Source organism: Nansenia antarctica, assembly GCF_963989245.1.
Source record: "Nansenia antarctica genome assembly, chromosome: 5".
Lineage (NCBI taxonomy): Eukaryota > Metazoa > Chordata > Actinopteri > Argentiniformes > Microstomatidae > Nansenia > Nansenia antarctica.
Window position 1 is genome coordinate 16,218,907 of NC_137690.1, and position 23,834 is coordinate 16,242,740.

At 41.1% G+C, this 23,834-nt stretch overlaps 2 protein-coding genes across 2 annotated transcripts; both read right to left on the reverse strand.

Moving 5' to 3' along the window:
- Positions 1 to 6,094: 6,094 nt before the first annotated feature.
- LOC308157793 (uncharacterized protein) lies at positions 6,095 to 6,652 on the reverse strand (the record flags this gene model as incomplete). The annotated part of the gene is made up of 1 exon (XM_080531395.1): positions 6,095 to 6,652. The coding sequence occupies one exon, from the start codon at positions 6,650 to 6,652 to the stop codon at positions 6,095 to 6,097; it is 558 nt and encodes a 185-aa protein (XP_080387521.1).
- A 12,762-nt stretch (positions 6,653 to 19,414) lies between these two features.
- On the reverse strand, positions 19,415 to 23,604 carry LOC308157033 (ras association domain-containing protein 2-like; the record flags this gene model as incomplete). The annotated part of the gene is made up of 9 exons (XM_080530509.1): positions 23,535 to 23,604; positions 23,180 to 23,255; positions 22,623 to 22,774; positions 21,666 to 21,757; positions 21,122 to 21,264; positions 20,857 to 21,010; positions 20,465 to 20,586; positions 20,216 to 20,313; positions 19,415 to 19,484 (listed from the first exon to the last, which is right to left on the reverse strand). Exons 1-9 carry the CDS (start codon positions 23,585 to 23,587, stop codon positions 19,415 to 19,417), a joined length of 960 nt encoding a protein of 319 aa, XP_080386635.1. The 5' UTR covers positions 23,588 to 23,604.
- Positions 23,605 to 23,834: the final 230 nt, after the last annotated feature.

Consider the following 23,834-nt stretch of genomic DNA (forward strand, 5'->3'; position numbering starts at 1 on the left):
AATATGAATGAATGAATGAATGAATGAATGGTCTTTATTGTCATTGATATAGTACAGGTACCAAACAACGAAATTTGGGAGGGGGGGCAATAGAGATTGACTGGACGGATGGGTGAGTGAGAGGAGGGAAGACATAGGGTTGGTCAATAGATCAATGGCCAGAATTGAACTATGGACCCTGCAATTACATGGCATGTGCCAAATTGAGAGAGAGGCTCAGTGATTTATGAAATACTTGTCTTTCCTTTTGAGCTGTCACACACACACACACACACACACACACACACACACACACACACACACACACACACGCCTGCTGTTTGAGCAGCTGCCACTGCTCACTGCCAAAGAACACAACACTGACTTGCGTCACATGATGAAGGCTTAGATATATAAGTCAGATGCATTACATTAAGCTAACATTGTCTTTGTAGATCTTAAAGTGACATGGACGCAAGTTACACAGTAAAGCCTTATTCCCTTGTTTTTGTATGTGATCTCATCCTAAGAAACCTCATTCAGGATATACAGTACTATCTCATTGTATCTTATCAGGAAATTGGTGGCTTTCCCCCCCTTGATTTTATTATCCTTGCCATAGGAGGCTATGTAACCCCTCCTCAACTGATCCATGTGAATCTATAGAAACAGAACAACGTGGCAGCGTCTCCTATTCAGTAATGGACTTAAGTGTGACAGTCAGGGGCTATCACCATGGCAACCCAAGTGGGCATGAAGCACAGTGTTGCTAGGTAGCCAGCTTACTTGATCCTGACATGAAGCATGACTATTAAAAGTGAAAGGAAGAGAACGGAGGGAGGGAGCAGAGAGAAGAATAGAAAAGAAGGGAGAGGTTTGAAAAGTGGAATCTTATTTTGAGAGCAAGAAAACAGGTTTCAAGTTTGAAAGGTTACCATCATGCAATTATTTTTACAATATGGAAATGTCCAGGCACAAACATGACATACATGATGATCCTCTTCATCTCTGTAATGAAACTGATCCCTGACAACGGTAACCTATAATTATATATATACAAAATAAAACAACCTTTTGCTCATGGGAGTGGGAGTGGGGGGGCGTCCCACTCTCTGTCCAATCAGGTCATTTCTTGACTATCTTTCTGTCTATTTCTGGGACCAGTTTTTAACTCATGAGCACTTTCGAACTTGTGGCTGAAATGACAACTCTACAAACACACTGAACTCTCGTCTATGCCCTCATATCTCCATCTGGTGATAACATACATGTACTGCATCCTGATAAGACCTCCAGCTGCCAACAGTACTCCTTCCCCAACAGATACAACTCTTTGACTGGCAAACTACAATGGGATAGTCTCAATGTCTTGAGTGCTGGGAGTGCTAGCAGTCCAGTAATGGGACTTTTCAACTGCTGTGCTGACCATAAAGTGATACTGTTTCAGGTAAACAGGTGAAAACAATCAGATAATTACATTTCATACAACAGGGGCAATTCAAAGTGCTTTACATACAGCATTAAACTTTTAAGAAGATAATGAATAAGATAATAGATAATTAATACAAAGACATGGATGGAAGTGTTAGTGTTTAATCATAATTATTATATATAATATAATAATAATAATAATAATATATAATAAACAATTTAAAATTAAATTAATAATTAATTAATTAATCATAACTGTTGCAGAACATGAAGGTTTTTAGCTTAGATTTAAGTATTTTGGGGGTTTCGGCCCAAACATTTCTTCAGGGAGTTTGTTCCAGGAGCATGTGGCAGAGTGACTAAAAGCTGCTGCACCGTGTTTTGTTTTCACTCTTGGAATGATTAGCTGATTAGTCTCAGCTGACCTTAGGTATTTATAGGTATGTATTTTGGTCCAAGACCATTTTGTAATTTGGATGCTATTAGGAGTACCGGTACTTTGAATTCAAAGAGACTGGTAGCCAGTGTAGAGATCTCTGTTAGGACCGGTCCCTAACAGTGGCATTTCGGATGAGCTGCAATTTACGAACAGCCCCTTTAGATAGGCCTGTTAGTACAGTAGACCATTACAATAATCAAGTCTACTCGAAACAAATGCATGGATTACTTTTTCAAGGTCTTGTTTGGACATGAAACCGCTCATTCTTGTTATGTTTTTCAGGTGATAGTAGGCTGATTTAGTTATCAGGTTTATGTGGCTGTTGAAGTTTAATTCTGAGTCTAGAATTAAAGAATTAAAGATGACGATTTCTGACCTTTTTTGGTTTTTGTTTGATGAATCACGTTTTGCACAGACTTTTGATCTTTTGTCAGGTGCACCGAATATAATTCTCTGTTTTGTCCTTGTTTAGTTGGAGGAAGTTTTGTGTCATCCAGGCGTTTATTTGTTCAATGCAATCAGCATGCATCAGGCAATCACTATAGTCGTTCGGTGAGAGGACTATGTAGATTTGAGTGTCATCCGCATAGTTGTGGTAGGCAATTTCTCTTTTTTATTATGTGACCCAATGGAGGCATGTTAAGATTGAATAGAAGGAGGCCAAGGATTGATCCTTGGGGAACCCCACGTCATTTTAATTCAGGTGGTCAGACACAAAGTTGTCAATGGAGAGCTTCTGTCCTGTAGGTAGGATGTAAACCAGTTTAGGGAAGTGCCCTATCCAGGTTTTTAAAGTCCTACCCAGGTTTTTAGTCTATTAGAATGTCGTGGTCTACAGTGTCAAAGGCAGCGCTAAGGTCTAGTAGTACCAAAACTGAGATGAAAAAACTGAGTCGGTGTTTACACGAATGTCATTAAGGACCTTAATAAGGGCCATTTCAGTGCTATGTAGGGGGTGAAAGCCTGATTAAAGTCATCGAAGAGATCATTTAGGATCAAATAATTGCTAAGTTGCTCATGGGCAACTATTTCAATTATTATTCCTGTACACAGTAGCTTAACTAACTTTTTAGGTTTCATATGGGTCTGTAGTTGTTTAGTACAAATGGGTCTAGGCCGTTCTTTTTTAGTAAAGGCTTGATAACTGCAGTTTTCAGCGTTTCAGGGAAAATTCATGATGAAAGGGAAGTGTTGATTATTTGTATTAGTTTTCTTGCCACGCAGCCAAATATGTTTTTTTAAAAGCTTGTTGGCAGGACATCAATGGCACAGGTGGATGGTTTAAAGCCACACATTAGAGCACACACTTAAAGCCACACGTTATAGCAGACGCTTTCATAGAGCCATGGCACGCCACACAATGATTCACGGACGCATAAGATGGTCAACACAGGACCCAGTGATCACACACAGATTACTATAGGCTAATCACGTGGCTTGTGCCCAAACCCTAGTCTACCCCCCCTTGTCGATCATAGCCGACAACCCGCTGTAATTAAAACACTATTATAACACTTATTTATATTATTGACAATTCATAGGCCTAGACAAAGACAACAAACATGTATAAACAGATTAAAATGGCACGTAACTTCCAAGACCCCCCCCCCCCCTGGGGTCGGAGCAGTTGACTGCGACCGTCCGAAGTGACTCGCTGTAGCTGGTGAGTCTTTGTCTAGACTCTAGGCCGGGGAAGACCCTCGGTGGCGCAGGAACTCAGTGAGAGTGCGGCGGCTGGCCAAACACTCCCGTCACACGGGAGCAGCTGGGCCACACTCCTGATCAGCCCACGTCCCTGACTGACATGAAAAACCCATAAACCCCCCTGTCTGACTGGCTCTTCTGTGCCGGTGACCCTAACTGGTTCATGAACACGCCACCCCCCAGGATGAGTGTGAGTCCTGTAACGTGGGTGTGAGACACCCAGACCACAGCGCACCCGTACTCCTTGCGTGTCTAACGGCTCTGACTTAAATGTCCTGACAGAGTTCACAGGCAAGGCTACAGCTGTGCAGCCAATTACTAATTAGGGTGAGCTTCCCTAGGCAATCACACTACAGTACTTTCTATAAATGAGGCCCCAGGTTAGGACTGCCTGTGGTGCCGTCTTTAGGCTGTGTGTTTACTTTATAATTTATACTACTTTTCTTTGCTCTTGATTTGTTGATAACATTTACTTTCTCGAATGGTCATTGTTGTTTTTTCTCTTGCTGCTTTATTTCCTGCCCATGTTCATCACTACATTTTCCTTACTAACTGATCCCTTTCTAGTGACTCTATTTGATGTTGTTTCACTCATTCACTAACCTTGTCATTGCCTCTATGCTGTATATTGATTCCATTCAGCTTAACATTATCGTTCACAAATAGCCTACACAGACAACTTTACTCTGGTTCATATCACTTAACATACTGTTTAAATATACTGAAAACATATACCTCCCATGTCTGATTAACAATAAAAAACAGGCCTTTGAAATGTGACAATTTTGGCTAAAAGCTAAGGCTAATGCTAATATAGCACTTTAAAACTCATCTTCTCATGACCGCTTTACCTGATTCAGTCAGATGGGAGTGGCATACTATGCTAGGCTTGCAGAATATAGTGTAAGCACATTATAAGTAGTGAAATGCTTGACATAAACTATACAACATGGTCATTAACTTGGGGAAGGTTAATCCACAATGCATTTTCGTATTTACGCTTAGTGTATATTATCATCATAGCATAGTAGCCTATGTATATCAGGCCATAATTAGGTGACTGGTACCTTACAGGACCGTGGTCCTAGGGTACTTCATAATATCATAGCTTAGTATATCATGTGTTCAACTTGGCTCATATTAGGTGAGTGGTCTACCCCCCTGTCTGTAGGTCTACCCCCTATCTGTCAATCTACAACCTGTCTGTAGGTCTACCCCGTGTCTGTCAATCTAACCCCATTTATGGTTATGGGGGCATATCTGTAGGAACACGGCCCATAGCCGCTTGCGCTTATATTTGATATTATTGTTTATGCTTTTAGAGAAAAATGATTGTCTGCCGCTTCTTATTTCCTTTATTATTTTATCGCTTAGAAAATTCTCTTGAAAGATATCATAGTGGACTTCTCTCTTCTTTTCTCCATCTGCACTCTGGTTTACAACATTCTCTTTTTGGGGGTTTTACGGAAGGGGCAGTTCTCCAGGGAGCTTTTTGCTTACCAGAGATGTTTGGACCTAATGGATGCGATGGTTTTTGTGATTTTTAAGTTGAAAATAATTATTAAATCGACCACCTTGTGAATACAGATTGATTGACAGTGAAATTCTAATGTCTGAGCAGGGGAATAACCAGTATTATAGTGCAGTCATAAACAGAGCTCAACTGTAAGTCCTCTAGCCTCTGTCCATGAATACATCTCCTGTGTAGGCTCGGGTGCTTATATGGATCCCTTTCAGAAATTCACAAATCTTATTATCTTTCCCCATATTCTAATTCCAGCAAAACATGAATACAAAATACACTGGAATTCAGTTTTCCCAAGTCTTTATTGAAATTATATTTCCTACAGGGAAACATATCTGCATAATTATAAAACAACTCCAATGAAAGGTACCAAAACAAAACATGTCAGTTATTTGTTTTATACTAGCCGTGATTAATACTCCATAACAAACACACATCCTTGTTTATTCAAAACAATAAGAAAAATAATGGGAGAAAAATATATCTTATGGAACTGTGCAATGTATATTATTAGAAAAATAGGTAAGACCAACGCTGCCGACATTCTACCAGGGATGAATTAACCTGAGTTACAGCATTGACATTATGTCAGTTATGCACCACTGAGGCTAAGACTAAACTGTGGATAAAAAACATCCATGGTAATGTGGGTCATCTTTACAAGCTTTATCGGGGAGATATCCTGGGTAGAAGTGACATCTCATAACCTCACAATTTAAATGGAGATAAACATTTGAGATTCATTTCTCTTCTGGGATGGAGTCTCAATCCTGTCATGCTGTGGTCTTGAGACCACTCCAGGTTGTATCAAATTTGTTCTCCATTTGGGTCTGCAAAGTCTATGTCCAGGTCATTTCTTTAACTAGTCTTGGTCTAGTCCTAGTCTTGAAACACTGAATCTTGCCATGTCTGTGTCTTCAACTGTGGTATTGGTCTGGTTTTAGGTCTCAAGAAATTGAGTCTTTGTCTGGGTCTCGAGCCCTCCAATCTTGACTCCATCCTTCCTCCCTGCATCTCTACACCATCCAGTAGCCCATCATGAGTGACATGAGCGACCCAATGATGACGATGATGCTGTTGTAGATGGGCCCGCTGGACGCATCAGTGTAGTACTCCATATCCCCAGAGCCCTCTGCTCCCTCATACCCGGGCCTACGGCCATACCCACCACCCCGGCCATAACCATAACCACCGCCATACCCTCCAAGCCCTCCACCATACCCACCTCCATAGCCGCCATACCCACCTCCCATGCCATACCCACCTCCACGACCCATGGAGGTCAGCCCAGACCCAAGCACTGCACCCCCAAGTGCTCCAGCTGCAGCTGCCCCTGCGATCTTCCCCGAACTGGAACCTCCGCTTTGGGCAGGGAGGGGTCGGTAGGCCTGGCCCCCTCCACCACCCCAGCCCCCTCTAGAACTTCCAGAACTTCTAGAACTTCCACCACGCCCAAACATTCCGCCTCCACGACCGAAGCCTCCCCCACGCCGAGCCTCGGTGCTAGGGCAGAGGGTTGCTAGGAGCAACAGGCAGGTTGTCACAGTGAGTAGGAGTCTTTGTTGGCAGGCCATCATCTATCCCTGTAAAAACAATAATATGAATGTGACTTTAGATGGGAGTTGCTGCATGGATCAGTTCGGGTTTCGGGCACATGTACACATACACATACACAAACTCACTCAGAAATACTGTAGAGAGATGTTCTCTGTACGGCTTTGGGACTGTGCTGATTAAGGGTTATTTTTATGTTGTTGACAAATTAAGAGCTTCCGCTCTAATCCAGCTTTGAGAGACACATCTTACATAAGGGCCATGTGTTGGAATTCATCTCTAGCCACAACTCACTCACCATAACATACTATATCTCCTACAGTGCACTAATGACTTATAATGGATACTATGTCTTTGAATTAAGACATCATGTCACATTTTCACATTGACATTGATCACATTGATCAAAGACAATGGGTTTCAAAGGATTCAAAGGAGCTGTTTTTCAATGTTTGGCTGCAATAACTTTGTTCAAGATATATCAACAAACGAGTCTCTTCTCAGTGCTTTGTCTTTGCTTTTCAATAAGACCAGGGAATGGATCTGTCTCTGTTCTACCAGAGGGTTCTCAACTCTAAAATACACTCACCGAACACTTTATTAGGAACACTATACTAATACTGGGTAGCGCCTTCCTTTGCTCTCAAAACAGTGCTAATTCTTTGCGGCATTAATTCCACAAGACATTGGAACATTCCTTTGAGATTCTGGTCCATGATGACATGATTGCGTCACACAATTCCTGCAGATTTTTCATGTGCACTTTCAAACTGTGAATCTCCTGTTCTACCACATCCCAAAGGTGTTCTATTGGATTCAGATCCGGTAACTGAGAAGGCCACTGAAGAACGCTGAACTCATTGTCATGTTCACAAAACCAGGTTGAGACCATTTTTGCTTTGTGACATGGTGCATTATCATGCTGAAAGTAGCCATTAGAAGATGGGTACATTGTGGCTATGAAGGGATGCACATGGTCAGCACCAATACTCAAATAGGCTGTGGCATTCAAGTGATGATTGATTGGTATTAATGGGTCCAAAGTTTGCCAAGAAAACATCCCCCACACCATTACACCACCTGAATGAATGAGACGGTGTACAGGTGTTCCTAATAAAGTGTTCAGTGAGTGTAGATTAACCTGATGACCAACAAGCAGCATGACATCATCTCCATCATCATCATCATCATCATCCCACAGTATTACCAGCATAATCTGTCTCCTCTCGAAGGCCAGCTATAATTATCCTCTGTTTTTTTGGCTTTAGAATAATCCCACAGCACAGTTGCTTTCCCAGATTACATCAAGTGTTGTTCAGACTCATTCAGAAAGCAGTGTTCCAGAACCTTCCATTCTTAACTCCATGGGTGCATTTGGACCAAATGTCAATGGTTTGGACAGAGAACAATGGTTTGTCTTGGATCATAAGTCCATTTTATTGTTCTAAAGGCGTTAGCTTCCACTTTGTAAAGTAACATTAGGCATGATATAAATATCAATGCAAATATTCTTCAGACTGACTACAACATAATCAACTATGCAAGTAACAATACAGCTGGGTGAAATCATGGAAAAACATTAAACATGACACACTTTATATTAGATGATGAAAAAATATATTAGTTGAGGATAAAACAACATGTAGGTATTTCTAAGATGTTAACGCTGAAAGAAATCATACAGCAACTACAAAAAAGAGTAACACTTAATGCACACAGTTAATTGTCTTACCTGTAGAAATTGAGTAGGAGCTGAAGAAAGTTGTGGGTGAATCAGATGAAGTTTGTTTCTCCTCTTGTTACCTCATAGGCTCTGAGACTGTCAGTGTATGTGTATGTGTGTGTGAGTGGTGGTGACTCTTGAGACTGTCTGGGAGGGTGTGTATCAGGAATGGTTCCTTAAACCTCCAGACGCTTAGGTAGAGAGGATCTCTCTGACCTCCTCATTGGACAGCTACATAATTAATGCTGCTCATCCCTGCACATACACACACACACACACACACACACACACACACACACACACACACACAAACACACACACACACACACACACACACACACACACACACACACACACACACACACACTGTAAGCCATTGCCCCCCACCCATCCCCAACACGGCACTGACACAAATGTGCACTTGCAGATTGTATACATGCCTACAAACACTGTAAACTTAACCACCATAATAAGAGACAGGAATACCTCTGTTATAGCATACATCTTTGAATTATGTCAGATAATGCACCACTTCTCCCAGAAAAAAAGAAAAGAAAAAGCCAAATCTGATATCATTCCATGCAGAAATCCCAAAATGGACCAGACAAAATTATTCAAAATGGTAAGAAATAATAATTGTATTCCAATTATGTAAAGCTCTGTTCATTTGTATTTAAACTCACAAATGGCAAGTTACAGGTGCTGGCAATATAGAAACCACATACTGTGGAGCATGTAGAATAATATCATGGGTAGGAATTCGAATGAGCCTGCCTCTTTCATTGAAATAGAAGGTATATTCATTACTAAACCACAGGACATTGCTAATTATTTTAATAATTACTTTAATAGCAAGGTCAACAATCTGAGAAGCACCATGAGTGCAACAGATGACTCAGTGTCAAAAAACATAATAAAAGACTGTATCATGAAGGAAAGGCAGTGCATGTTTGAGTTCCAACATGTAGAAAAAGAATATGTTGAAAAACTTTCTCTGAAGACAAATCTCCAGGTAGAGACAATCTAGATGGCAAATTGCTCTGAATTACAGCCAAGTGCCTATCCACTCCACTATGTCACATATTTAATACATGTTTAGAGTATGGTGTATGTTTCCAAGATTTGGAAAGAGGCAAAGGTTATCCCACTGCCTAAGGATAATAGATCCGCGCTCACTGGTCCAAAGAGTCGTTCTATCAGTCTTCTCCCAGTGCTGAGTAAATTATTAGAGAAAATTGTTTATGTTCAAATCCAAGATTATTTTTCAAGGAACGGTTTGATTACGAGCTACCAGCATGCATATAGAGAAGGTCATTCCACTAGCACAGCATTAGCGCAAATGACTGATGAGTGGCTGAAGAGCATGGATGACAGGATGCTAGTGGGGGCTGTGACGTTGGATTTCAGTGCTGCGTTTGATGTTATTGATCATTGTCTGTTGCTTGGTAAACTTAAATGTTATGGCTTTAAATCCGCTGCTTTGTCCTGGATGGAGAGTTACCTGTCCAGGAGAAGACAGAGAGTGTTCTTCAATGGTAGCTATTCGAATAGCAAAGAGTTGTGGGGTTCCTCAGGGCAGTTGCTTAGGACCTCTCCTATATTCTATATTTACAAATGATCTCCCATCAGTATTAGATAAAGCAAGAGTGGTTATGTATGCTGATGATTCCACTATGTACAGTGCAGCATTAACATATCAAGAGCTAACTGATGTACTGAGCACTGAGCTCAGAACAGTGGCTGAGTGGGTTAGTAATAACAAACTAGTGCTGAATATCTCTAAAACAAAATGTATGGTGTTTGGGTTTATACATGGGTCATTCTACAGAAACGGTGGCATTTGGAATTGCAAATGTCTTAAAATGTATTTCATTTTACTTACCGGTAATCAAAACTTAGTTTTTTTTTTTTTTTTTTTTATACATTCAATCAAACTGGTCTTACCAGGAGTAGTAGTAACACCAATGACAGTAACACCAATGACAATTTACAGAACAAATGGGTTTTTACAAAAAAAAACTCAAGCAGTACCTCAAGCCACATGTCTTCAATCATATCAAAATCATTCAAATATCAAATTTAATCTACATCTTTTTTTTTTTTTTATTCCCCTTCGTATGAAATGAATAACACCAGTGACATATTTAAAAGCCTTGTGTAGAATTTAACACATAAATCGTGTTTATAACAAATGAAGAGAGACAGCAGACTGACCATGTGTACTGTATGTTGATAACATGTCCTCCAATGACCTCTTGAACCATTCTTTCAAAAATAAAAGTTTTGTGAAGCAGTAACACCAATGACATGAAATGGTGTGACCACTCATACCGTTATATTATTTATAATATTTAGTTGGTATTTCAGCTTTTTAGGTTTTCCATTCCATAAATGTGACATTTGTGTTTACTTGATGACATTTAAAGTAGGAGATTATTATTATTTTTTTACTCAAAATATGGTACTACATTTCAATACATGGTCAGCGTGACAAGCAAATTGCTTGCACTTGGTATTTTAAATAAATGATAAAAAAACAAGAATAGCTCATTACATGACTCAAATATATGTTATTATGATAAGAACAATGTATATTTATCTAAAATATATATTACATGTGATCATTATGTCTATCTAAAGTATTTTGATTGCTGCAAAGGTGAGAGACAGGAATGCCACCGTTTCTGTAGAATGACCCACATATGCTGGTCAGTAATCCTCAACTAAGCTTATCACTTGGTGGAAAGCCAGTAGAACAAGTTAAAAAGACCAAGCTACTTGGCATTGTGCTGGATGCTAAACTTACATGGACTGAACATATTGATAATACTGCAACTAAAATGGCCGTAACAAGGTAACAAGTATGTAACATCAAACACTCTGAACCAAGTGATTCAAGCTTTAGTTTTGTCACACCTTGAGTCATTTGGTCATCTGCATCTAAGAAAACTAAAAATCGCCCAAAACAAAGCTGTTAGATTAGCTCTCCACTGTACAATGCACACAAATGTTTTGGAAATGCATAGAAATCATGGCTTCCTGTAGAAAATAGATTGTCAGTACTTTTATGACCAAGTAGTGTACATCAAAAATGTAAACTATCTGACCAGACAGGCCATTTCAGGATATCTCTTACCACCTAGACCTAGGACAAATCTTCTCAAATCTACTGTAATTTACAGAGCCATTATAGGATGGAACTCTTTACCCAAGCATTTTAGTAAAACTTATTCTAGAGGCACTTTCAAGAAAACAATAAAAGAGCACTTAATACAATTAACTCTGAATGAACAGTAGATGATTTATCTTGTATGCTGATCTGTTGTATTTCATTTATTTTCTTTGGTGTTTTTATTTATTTATTAAAAGAATGTATTCCTTTATTTTGTTATTATGATGTATGTATATACAATGTTTACAATTATCTGTATGTACAGTATATAATGTTGACAATTGTTCAAATGATTTTTGTGTCGGACCCCAGGAAGACTAGCTAATGGGGAACCTAATAAACAAGCAAACATACAACCAGTTAAAATTAAGAAAAGTTGTCTCAACCTTTGTGTTGTGTGTTTGTGTGTACCACACTGAAAATTGAGAAAAGAAAGAAGAGCAAAGAATTGTCTGAGGATTCTCAAGGCTACAAGTCCATCTACAGAGATCGTAATGTTCTTGTGCCCACTGTGCGCAACGTCATCAAGAAGTTTACAGCCCATAGCACTGTAACTAACCTCCCTGGACATGGGCGGAAGAGAAAAAATGTATGAAAGATTGCAATGAAGGATTGTTTGAATGGTGGATAAAAAATTCTTGATCGACTTCCAAACAAATTCAAGCTGAACTGCAGACACAGGGTACAATAGTATCAGCTTGCACTATCTGTCGCAATCATAATAATAAGAATAAGAATAACTTTTATTTGTCTAGCACTTTTCCTGCAAACGTTGCAGCTCAAAGTGCTTTAATCATTATATAATCATCATTTAATGATTTAGTAATTTAAAGGCAATATTTTAAAAAAGCACACACCCTACAGACACACACCCTACTAAATACACACCCTGTATGGAATGAAATGGAATTCTATGGTAGGAGACCCAGGAGGATTCGACTGCTGACACAGAGACATAAAAAAGCCAGAATGGAGTTTTGCCAAAACTTACCTGGGGAAGCCAAAATCATTCTGTCTTGTGGACAGATGAGACCATAGAGCTTTTTGGTAAAGCACATCAATGTATTGTTTACATAACATGAAATGAGGCCTTCAAAGAAAAATACATGGTCCCTACGGTCAAACATGGGGTAGGTTCACAGATGTTTTGGGGTTGATTTGCTGTCTCTGCCACCGGTTGCCTTGACTGTGTGCATGGCATCATGAAATCTGAAGACTACCAAAGAATTTTGGGGCGCAATGTAGAGGCCAGTGTCAGAAAGCTGGGTCTCCGTCAGAGGTCATGGGTCTTCTAGAAGGGCAATGACCCAAAGCATACTTTAAAAAGCAAACAGAAATGGTTTAAGACAAAGCGCTGGAGAGTTCTGAAGTGGCCAGCAATGAGTCTAAATCCCATAGAACACCTGTGGAGCGTCTCAAAACAGCAGTTGAGAGAAGGCACCCTTCAAATATGAGCGACCTGGAGCAGTTGGCAAAAGAAGAGTAGTCCAGAATTCCAGCAGAGAGGTGTAAGAAACTCATTCATAGTTACAGGAAGCGATTGATTTCAGTTATTTTCTCCAAAGGGTGTGCTACCAAATATTAAGTTGAGCCAATAATTTTGTCCCATAGATTTTTGGGGTTCTGCATGGAATTATATCAGATTTGGCTTTTTTTCTCTGCTTTTTTGTGTTGTTCCAATGCAAACAAAAGAAATAAACACATGATAAAGCAGTGGAGCCCCTAGACTTTTGGGGGCCCTAAGCAAACAACATTATGGAGGCCCCTGGTAAGGGTCTTAGGCGGGTGACGATGTGGACATTTAAAAATGTATTTATTTCCCTGACACTAAAATATAATACGGTTTTACGAAGTTCGCGCATATGCGCGCGCTCGTGTGTGTGTAAGTAAAAAAACTGTCTGAAAGACTAGCGTCTCTTTTACAAAGGAGCCCTGGCCAAGACAGCCACAATACAACAATTACATTTGACATAATAAAAGCACATAAAAACATGCAAAGCACATTACATAAAAACAGTAAAAACAGTAGAAACAGTAAAAACAGTACATGACCACAGGTACAGTAGCACACCTAGTACACATTGCGACATACTGGACCACAAGTAGCATACAAATTACATGCAACATGGAGCATGTAAATGATATTTATATAACGTACTTTTCATCTCAGCGGATTGTTTGGCGCGTCATACAATTACCAGCCAGACCCTGGTTGCGTCTCTCAGCGACTTTTTACTTTTGGCTCTATCTATCTATCTCGCTACAGGTGTCATATAACCCTAACCCATATCCTGTCATATAAAAGTACCTTATTGAATCTCCAGGTAATGTATTTCTGACATCCATCACTTTTGCTGTCGTTAAGATACTTTATTTTTCTGTTTTGGTAGTCTGTCCAATGTGACAATTGCCCTCCTCCACCGGCCCTAGTTTTGGATCTAGCTTGCTGTTCATTATTTTCATGATAAAACGTCATAACATCTTCATATACACCATACAGTAGACATAAGACATGTTCATAAATGTTTATCTTATATGTGTATATGTTTGTGAATATGTTTTCTGTTTTTTTGCACCTTCGGAAGAGCCACTACAATTTCATTGTATAGGCAACTGTACAACGACAATAAAGTCTATTCTATTCTATTCTATACAGGATAAATACTGATTAACAGTAGGCTACTTTGGCAAATGCCCATTGAACAGATTTATGTATTATCCTATCTTAAGAAAACTAATGTAACACTCCCATCTGATTTTTTATTTTATTTTAATTTTATTTTTTAATAAAAAATTGGAGGCCCTTTTTGTTTGGTGGCCCCAAGCAATTGCCTTGGTTGCCTCTATGGACGGGGCGCCTCTGTACCAAAGCATTTGGAATTGCAACAATGTTCATTCATTGCATTATCTGACAGATACAGTCATGTAAAAAAGATAGGACACCCCATGAAAACCGTTGTCTTTTTCAACATATTTCAACATAATGGACATGATGCATATGAGTCTGGGAAGGGATTTAATAGTCCAAACAATTAGAAATCAGACAGAACATTTAAAACTGCCAACATGGCCAGCGGCCTCATTTATAGAAAGTACTCAGATCAAATTGTTATCTTACCCGTGTCGTACGTAGAAAACCATGTCAACGTAGTGATTTATACAATTTCAACGTGAGTCAATTTGACCGTGGAAACGATCGTAGCTCTACGTCGAGTATTGACCTTGCGTACGCACATTACCTACTGGTTATGCAGAGTTATTACAGGCATGTGAGCCGCACTGCCTAGTGTAATTCATGCAAGTGGCTCGTAATAAAATTAACAATGTTGTTATCAGCCGAGAAAATGAGTTTAATTCAACATTTAAAAGGAACTGATGTTTATGATTGTATTTCAGTCTTTCTTTATATCCCTCCGGAGCTGTCCATCTCCCCTTCAACATGCCTAGTGCGTTCCAGTACTGAGTATAAGCATTTGCCTGGTTAGTTGTCATGATCAAACGTTACAAATGCAACTTACAGAGAAGCCACCCGCTGCCCTCTCCCGCTTCCAGACTACCCTATATTATAGCACTTGGCTTAATTCAGCTGCTATAATTGAGCCTCTATCACAGGGCGTTAACACAAACCTCATTCACCTGTGTTCATTTTACCTGCGTTGGTATTTATAGAAGGAAGCACGTACGCAATTTTAAACCATCTCAGCCCGTTTTATAAATAATGCTTACGTCCGTTTAGAAAGATGTGCTTACGTGAAAGTCAAAGATGACGTTCAAGTACTTTTTTATAAATGAGGCCCCAGGACTGGGCCAGGACTATGCCAGGACTATGTCCTTTGGATCGATGATTGTGAATTATTTGTGCAGAGTAACAGATGTGAGTTGTGTGAACATGTTTTGCGTAAACTAAAGACAGCGTTTGAACACAAGAACCTCATAACAGTTTTGAAGCATGGGGGTGGAAATGTAATGGTTTGGGGCTGCTTTGTTGCAGCAGGGCCTCACCATCATAGAATCCACAATGAATTCTTTATTGTATCAGAGGGTTCTTGAGGGAAATAAGAGATCATCTGTCCAAAAATGTAAGCTGAAGCGGATGTGGACCAAAACATTCCAGTAAATCCACCAAGGAATGGCAAGGAAAAGAACAAAATGGAGTTCTGGAATGGCCAAATCAAAGCCTGTATCTTAATACTATTGAGATGCTGTGGGGTGATTTGAAACGGGCTGTGCATGCAAGACATCTCAAACATCACACTGATGAATGAATTCTGCATGAAGGAGTGGGAAAAACATTCTCCCAGTTGATGGCCTGGCCTGCTCACCATCATAGAATCCACAATGAATTCTTTATTGCATCAGAGGGTGCTTGAGGGAAATATGAGATCATCTGTCCAGAAATGTAAGCTGAAGCGGATGTGGACCATGCAACATGACAATGAACCAAAATATTCCAGTAAATCCACCAAGGAATGGAAAGGAAAAGAAGTGATTTGAAACAGGCTGTGCATGCAAGACAGTGACGGTCAGACTAGAGAACCCAAATGCAGAGAGGCAGGTGGAGGTGAAACCCAAAGCTGGGTGTGTTTATTGAGCGAGGGATAGGAGCAGAGCTCCAAGGGCAAGAAGGCAGGGGTTGGCAGGACAGACAGGCAGAGGTTGATTGGGCAGGCAGGGTGGACATGCAGGCAGGGCAAGCAGGGAGGACAAGCAGACAGGACAAGCAGGTAGCCAGGGCAGGTAAGGAAGTAAGGAAGTAAGTAAGTAAAGCTTTATTTACTGTATATAGCGCCTTTCGTACAGGTAGGGCTGGCATGCAGGGCAAGAGGGGCAGGCAGACAGGTAAACAGGGCAGGTGGGGCAGACAGGAGTCAGCAGCAGGGTTAGGGTTAACCCTAACCCTTTATAGCAGAGCTAATGATGGGGTGATGAAGCCATTGGCTTCAAGCCAATAATCCTCAGGTGTGTAGAATGAGCAGGAGATGTCAGTTCCAATGATTCCTTCAAGGCTATTTATAGTTTTCATGTGATGTCAAATTCTTATAGGAAGGCCCACCTGGCGGGCAAAACAAATCTTTCTTCCGCTGCCCGCCAGCTATTTTATCAGGTTTTTACCCGGTTCTTACCATGGGTTGTGCTTCTACAGAATTCCGTCCGAAAAAGAAAACCCAGAGAGGAGAATATTGTGGATTTGTGCTGTTAGATGTGCCTCAGCCCCTGGGGAGGGCAAAGAATGGCACTCATCAAAGTACACACGTCTCTGCAGCGAACATTTCATCAAAGGTAAGCTTAAGTAAACACTGATTATTTTAATTATTCTATTTTTAGTCATTATCTTTGCATAATCGTTCTGACATGGTTTGTTTTTGTGGACTGACGCTACCAGCTTGGAGTTGGTTGTGTCTGTCCTTTAGCTAGCTAGCTAACGTTAGCTTAACTATTAAACTCTACACCTTAAAGTGTAAGGGGGTGGCCTGGGGTGGTCCAGTGGTCTAGCACTGCGGTCTACAGTGCACACATATGCCCATGTCGGCATGGGTTCGAATCCGGCCCATGCCCTGCTGACATGCCCTCTCTCCCTTCTTCTCCTACTTTCCTGTCTGTCTTCTCTATCTGTCCAATAAAATGAAAAATATGAGTGGGACTGCCCCAATCAGAAAAATAACAACAACAAAAAAGTGTAAGGGGAAGGATTCTCCACAAGATATATGTAATCACCCAACTGGAGCTCTGGCAGTGACTTCGCTATTTTTAGTGATTGAAATACTGCGGCGGGTGCTGTATATGGATCACAAGTGCCCAAAATGTGTAGTTTGTTCACATATCTTTGTTTTTCTTCTTTTGAGAGGTGATCTAAATAATCGTAGCTTGAAACAGGTGGGAAAATGACAGGTCGGTGGTGCAGTTCTACAGAGTTTCCACTATTGGTCGCCATGATGGAACCATGTTTTGCCCTCCAGGGTACTGCGCCAGTCACGTGACTGAAAACTATGAATAGCTGTTATAGAGTTCTTTTTTTTACCTCAAGCATTCTGCTTCTAGGGAGAGTAGCCACAGTACTAAATCATCTCCATTTATAGACAATTTGTCTAACTGTGGACTGATGAATATTTAACCTCTTTGAGATTACTTTGATACCTTTCCAGCTTTATGCAAATCAACAATGCTTGATCGTAGGTCTTCTAAAGATCTCTTTTTTGCTACACTGTGAATGTTTGAATGATGTATTCAATATGGACAAGAACAATACAATAATTTGTGTGTTATTATTTAAAACAGATTGTGTTTGTTCATTATTGTAACTAAGATGAAGATCAGATCATATTTTAAGACAGATTTATACATAAATGCAGGTAATTCTTTTCTTTTCAGTAATTCCCTTTACTTAGACAAAACCAAGAATGGGCAAAATCATTTTTTAAGATAAGGCTTTATTAAATTATAATCATCATAGTAAAAAAGCTACATTTCCAAATAGTGGCATGTGTCTTTGACATTTGAGAGAGAAAAACTCTCTCAGGCAGTCAGAATGCAACATTACAAAAAGCTAAAATATCAGGAAATACCTCAGTCTTGAAAGAACCATCGACATTAAAAGTACAAACGTGTGCTCTCTCACACACGCAAGCATGCATGCACGCACACACACACACACACACACACACACACACACACACACACAAACACACTGTATATCAATATCTACATGGCAACGGAGCTCTGCTTCAGAGATGCTTGCACACGCAGTCACACACATACACAGCATTCCCTCATTTGTGCTATTCTAGTTGATACATCATCTACATAATTCACATTCTCAAGGAGCTTCTCTGTCTCCTGTGTGTGTTTTGTGCTTCAGTCTGTAATGGTTTTACAGGTAACTAAAATCTTGACATTAACATTCTTAACATTCCACTAGAACATGTTAGTGTATATAGAGGATATGGTTGTTACTATTTGGCCATAACAGAAAGGACGGTAGTATGAAACGTTTCGAATCTAAAACTCCAACCCTAACCATACTACTGTACTCTCCAACAGTACACTAAGGTAAATAGGCTCATGCTGTTGTTCTTCAGTTGGGACAGTAGTGAGGGTGAAGAGCTCATGTACTTGTTAATAAGTTGGGATGGTAGTGTCTGCTCTAGCATGGCCATCTAGTGAGGCAATAACCATACAGTAGCATTACAACACAGCCATAGGTTCATAACAGAGTTGGTCATAAAGTGAGCCCTGGACCAAATTGGTATGACAGGCAAACATACTGTATTGCTACATGACAGTGACAGGTACTCAGAAGTGGAAACATGAGCGACAGAGAGAGAGAGAGAGAGAGAGAGAGAGAGAGAGAGAGAGAGAGAGAGAGAAATGTGCTTAGGTGTCTTAAGGCAGAGCAGCCTTAATGCTCCATATGGAAAGTGCCAGAAGAATCATCTTCACCTTTACATGTACTGTACAACATAAACCAATATTATTGCTGAGATGGTCACATATCATTACATTGGAATAGTTAATAAGGATTGGAAAGGGGATGCAGAGGATTCAAGATATTTCCCAGGGACTGCAGCCTCAACTCAGAAAGACAACATAAACTCACACACGCAGGCACACACGCACACACGCACAAACACACACAGACAGACACACACACACAGACACACACACACACACAAACACACACACACACACACACACACACACACACGTAGCTCCGACAATGTTTACTATGTACCTATGGGGTCTCAGGTGAGAACTTTAGGAGGGTGGAATGGAAGCCCCTTCTTGGTCAGTCCTGTTCTGTGCTTGGGCCAGGGTGGGTGGGCTCTTGAGGAGGGTTTGGAGGGGGTGGGGGGTTTGGGTTAGTTCTGGTGGATTGCTTCCATTAGCAGGTCACATACAGGTGGTCCCCTCTGGAACACAACGCAACTGCTTCTCAATAACACACCGCAGATATGTGTACCTACAGAGAGAGGAGGAAGGACAGTAAAAGACAACTTCATTGATGTATTAACAGAAATACATTCAGTAGACTCATCCCTTATCCACGCCTTTGTCACCTCCCGTCTGGACTATTGCAATGGAGTCCTGTTCAGGGTTCCCAGCAAAGCCCTGGACAGGCTCCAGTATGTGCAGAACTCTGCTGCCAGGGTTCTCACCCACACCAAGCCCTGGCAGCACATCACCCCCACCCTCATTCACCTCCACTGGCTTCCGGTCCCGCATCACCTACAAAATCCTCCTCCTCACCTACAAATCCCTGCACGCCTGCACCCCCCAGTACCTCACTGACCTTCTCTGTCAACACACCCCTTCCAGGAAGCTGCGGTCCCTAGGCATGGGCCTACTCTCCACCCCCCGCACCAACCTACGGACCTTCGGGGGCAGAGCTTTCAGTGTGGCAGCTGTCACCCTCTTGAACTCTCTCCCCACAGCGATCCGCAATGCCCCTACCCTGGACACTTTTAAATCAGCCCTCAAAACCCACCTGTTCTCTAAGGCCTTTGGCCCCTAGTCTAGTTTTGTCACTCTCGTTGTCTTTGTTTCTTTGCTTTGTTTTCTGTTCTGTCTGTCTATGAAATCTGTTAAGCGTCCTTGGGTTTGAGAAAGGCGCTATGTAAATCTAAGTTATTATTATTATTATTAGACTATATCACCCAGACACTGATATTAATGGGGATGTTGCCATGGCACCTTCTCCTAAGTTTCTGCACCTCCCGGTCCTCCTCCTCCTTCAGCTTGGTGATGAAACTCTTCAGCACAGGCATTTCAAACTTAATATACTGCGCCACCTGGTGGAAATATGAGAGAAACACAATGACATTTTTATAGTAAGACTACATATTGGTTCATGTCTCATTAAAGTAAAAATATGACATATGACGTTAATTTCTGAAGTTTGTGTAGCGGGGACTGGTTTGCTGGTTGCACGTTGGGTCTTACGTCATAGGTGACTTCCTCTGCCAGGTCCTGTTCCATGAGGAAGATCCTGCTGACCTGCTCACATGGACCTTGCAGCACCCTCAGGACCAGAGGGTAGTCACTGCGCTTCAGCTTCACACGCTCTGAAACACACCACACACACACACACACACGGTTAACACAAACGCAAGACACACACAGGCTGGTCATATCTATGTGACATGGCTCACATCACACACAATTTGACCACACACACACACACACACACACACACACACACACACACACACACACACACACACACACACACACACACACACACACACACACACACACACACTTTCGGATTCTGCTGATCATTTTTATGCTGTTGACAAATTAAAAGCTTCTGCTCCTGAAACACACGCTCTCACCCCCACTGGTGTGTACGAGATAGAGGGCAAAGTCATCTGGGCTGTTTTCTATCTTGAACTTGTTGAGGAGAACTCGCAGCACTTGTGGAGTGGTCATACAGCTGTTGATCCTTACATTAGTCACCGAACCATATGAAGGAGTGAACACCGCCGTCTGAGAGAGAGAGAGAGAGAGGAAGAGATTCAATTTAATTGGAGTATCTTGTAGTTGTATTATTGTGTATGTGTGTGTGTGTGTGTGTGTGGGTGTGTCGTGTGTTTGTACCTTGTGGTTGTAAAAGTGTCCGTTGATGGAGAAGCGGTGTCGTCGTATCCTCCTCTGGTCGCTAGGACTCCGGCGCTGGGCCCGCCTCAGAACCCCTGCGTCGCTCTTTGTCCGCAGGAGCTGGGCAGAGCTCTCATAGTCCTCTGTCCAATCAGAGCACAGAAAGAAAAGAGGGGAGGAATGAGTGACAGATTGGTTCCAAGACTCCAAGCATTTACCCCAGAGCCTTAAATATACAATTGCATATTCAATATGAAATGTTTATTAGGTCTCAGTTTTTTTGTATTCCATTTGATCTCAACATGAAATTACAATATTTTCAGCCTAGGGCCCAATTCTGGGAAAACGGCAGTCATCTTAGATTTGTGCCCTGCACACTTTTTTCTTGGACCTGAAGCCAAAAATGTTGTAATTTCATGTTGAGATATGCAAATGGCATACAAAAAAAATCTAAGACCGAAGCAAAACAAAAAATGTCCTCCTAATTTAAGCCTCTGATTTACCCTGCTCAAACTATTGAAGGCGTATCCATCTTAACACTCACCTTCTTCCTCATTCTCAACTACATTATGCTCTGATTGGCTCTCAGGTGGTGTAACTTCTACATTGGGCGGGGTCTGTGGGGTACCATCATTGCTATTGGTGTAAAGGGACAGAAAGAGAAAAGGAGAGAGGTGGAGTAAAATCCAGAAAAGAAGGTGAAAAACTACAACAAGCTGCAAACTGACAAACTAACAAAGAGCAAAATAACTACACAGTAACTTGCCAAGTAACTATTGTGTTTTTTTCTAGTATAGAAATGGTAACACACGGTCAAGAGGAACATTCAATAAGCTATTCCATGTCTCTGAGACGAGGAATGAATTTTCACAGGAGCTTTATCTTCTATTTATTTCAAACATTAAGTGCATTATTATGAGACAGACAGAGGAACACTGATACTATGACGTCCATGATATTATACTGATTGGAGACAATGTGTTAAACAATGAATCTCTATCTAGGTCAATGTAACCCAGACAGACAATAAGCCATGACACAGAGATACTGGTTATAGCCACAGGACAAAACATCTGCTCTGAACCAGACTCATTCAATCCATCTGCATGCCCATTGACAAAGATAATGTGCTACCATGGAGCTCATTTCTAACTAACTGAATAGGATTCATCACTTAGTCAGGCACCCAAATCAATATGCTTGGCCCCTGAGTCATGTGAATACAGGAAGTCCAGCCTGTGCCTGTACGGGAATTCATATGATGCTTTGAAGGACATTTTCATGGTATTTTCTTCGGACAAATCATTAATTCATTAAATGCATATTAAACAACTGTTTCTAACCGGTCCTTATGTAGGCTCTACTTATACATCACTACATCATGATAAATTGTAATTGCTTCTCCAGACCTCATTCATACTTTTGTATATTATTATGTATGTTTGGATATATTTAATGTATATGTATTGTAATCATGGGCTAACAATAGATAGTTCCTTACCCCTGCCCATCCAGGGCACAGCCGGAGTGCCAGGATGTAGAGGAGGGGGGAGGTCTGATTCGCTCATGGTCATCCTGCATCTGAAGCCTGATTGGGCGACGCAGACCCCAGGAGATATTCAGCAAACCTTCTACTATCAGCTCCCCCTCTTCCTGTGGGGGTGGGAGGATTGATGATCAATACACACACACACACACACACACACACACACACACACACACACACACACACACACACTGTAATTACCCCTTTGGGACAGGGTGAATCATTGAATGGAGACAGTAGTAAATTAAATTGCAATTGTCTGAGAGAGAGGGAAAAAGATAGAGAGGAAAGGGGAGGAAGGGTAGAGTGAAAAGAGTAAGCATAAAGCTGCAATAAAGGGAGGGGGAACACAGGAGGGTGCAGCAATGACTCTCTCTCTCTCTCTCTTTCTCTCACACACACACACACAGACTTGCAGGCACGCATACACATGCGCACACACACACACACACACACACACGCACACACACACACACACACACACACACACACACACACACACACACACATACCTCTCTGTGTCTCAGCTGTAGGTTCTGGCCTTCATAGTAGAGGTTGTAGGTCTTAAGATGGGAGAGTGCGGTTGCCCTGGAGACAGAAGTTTGCAATTACTGAGAACAGTCTTGTATAGATGAAAAACTTCTATTTTCTGTCTTTCTTTCCCTTCCTCATCTCAGGTTTTACATAGGAGTTACTCAGCAAGCCAAGTTACTAGCTATTAAATAGTGTGATTGCAATGACATTATGACCCCCTATACAGCCATTATTTCATCCACTTCATCCACTGTCTGTGTGTGTGTGTGTGTGTGTGTGTGTGTGTGTGTGTGTGTGTGTGTGTGCGTGTGTGTGTGTGTGTGTAGATCTTACTTGCTGATGTACTTGTTCTCTCCGACCTGAACCCCGTCCTGCATGTTATCCATCCTCAGCCAGCATGAGAGGGGCTGAGAGACACACACACACACACACACACACACACACACACACACACACACACACAGAAGATGTGGTCAGGACATTTAAGTTTAGGGGAGCGAGGTAGAGAGAGGACAGGATGTAATGAATTGGATGAAATGGTAAACAATGAAACAAATGAATACCGGTAGATATGGGAAGCAACAGAGAGAGATATGAGTGAGATAGAGTGATAAGTTATCTCAATCTCTTAAG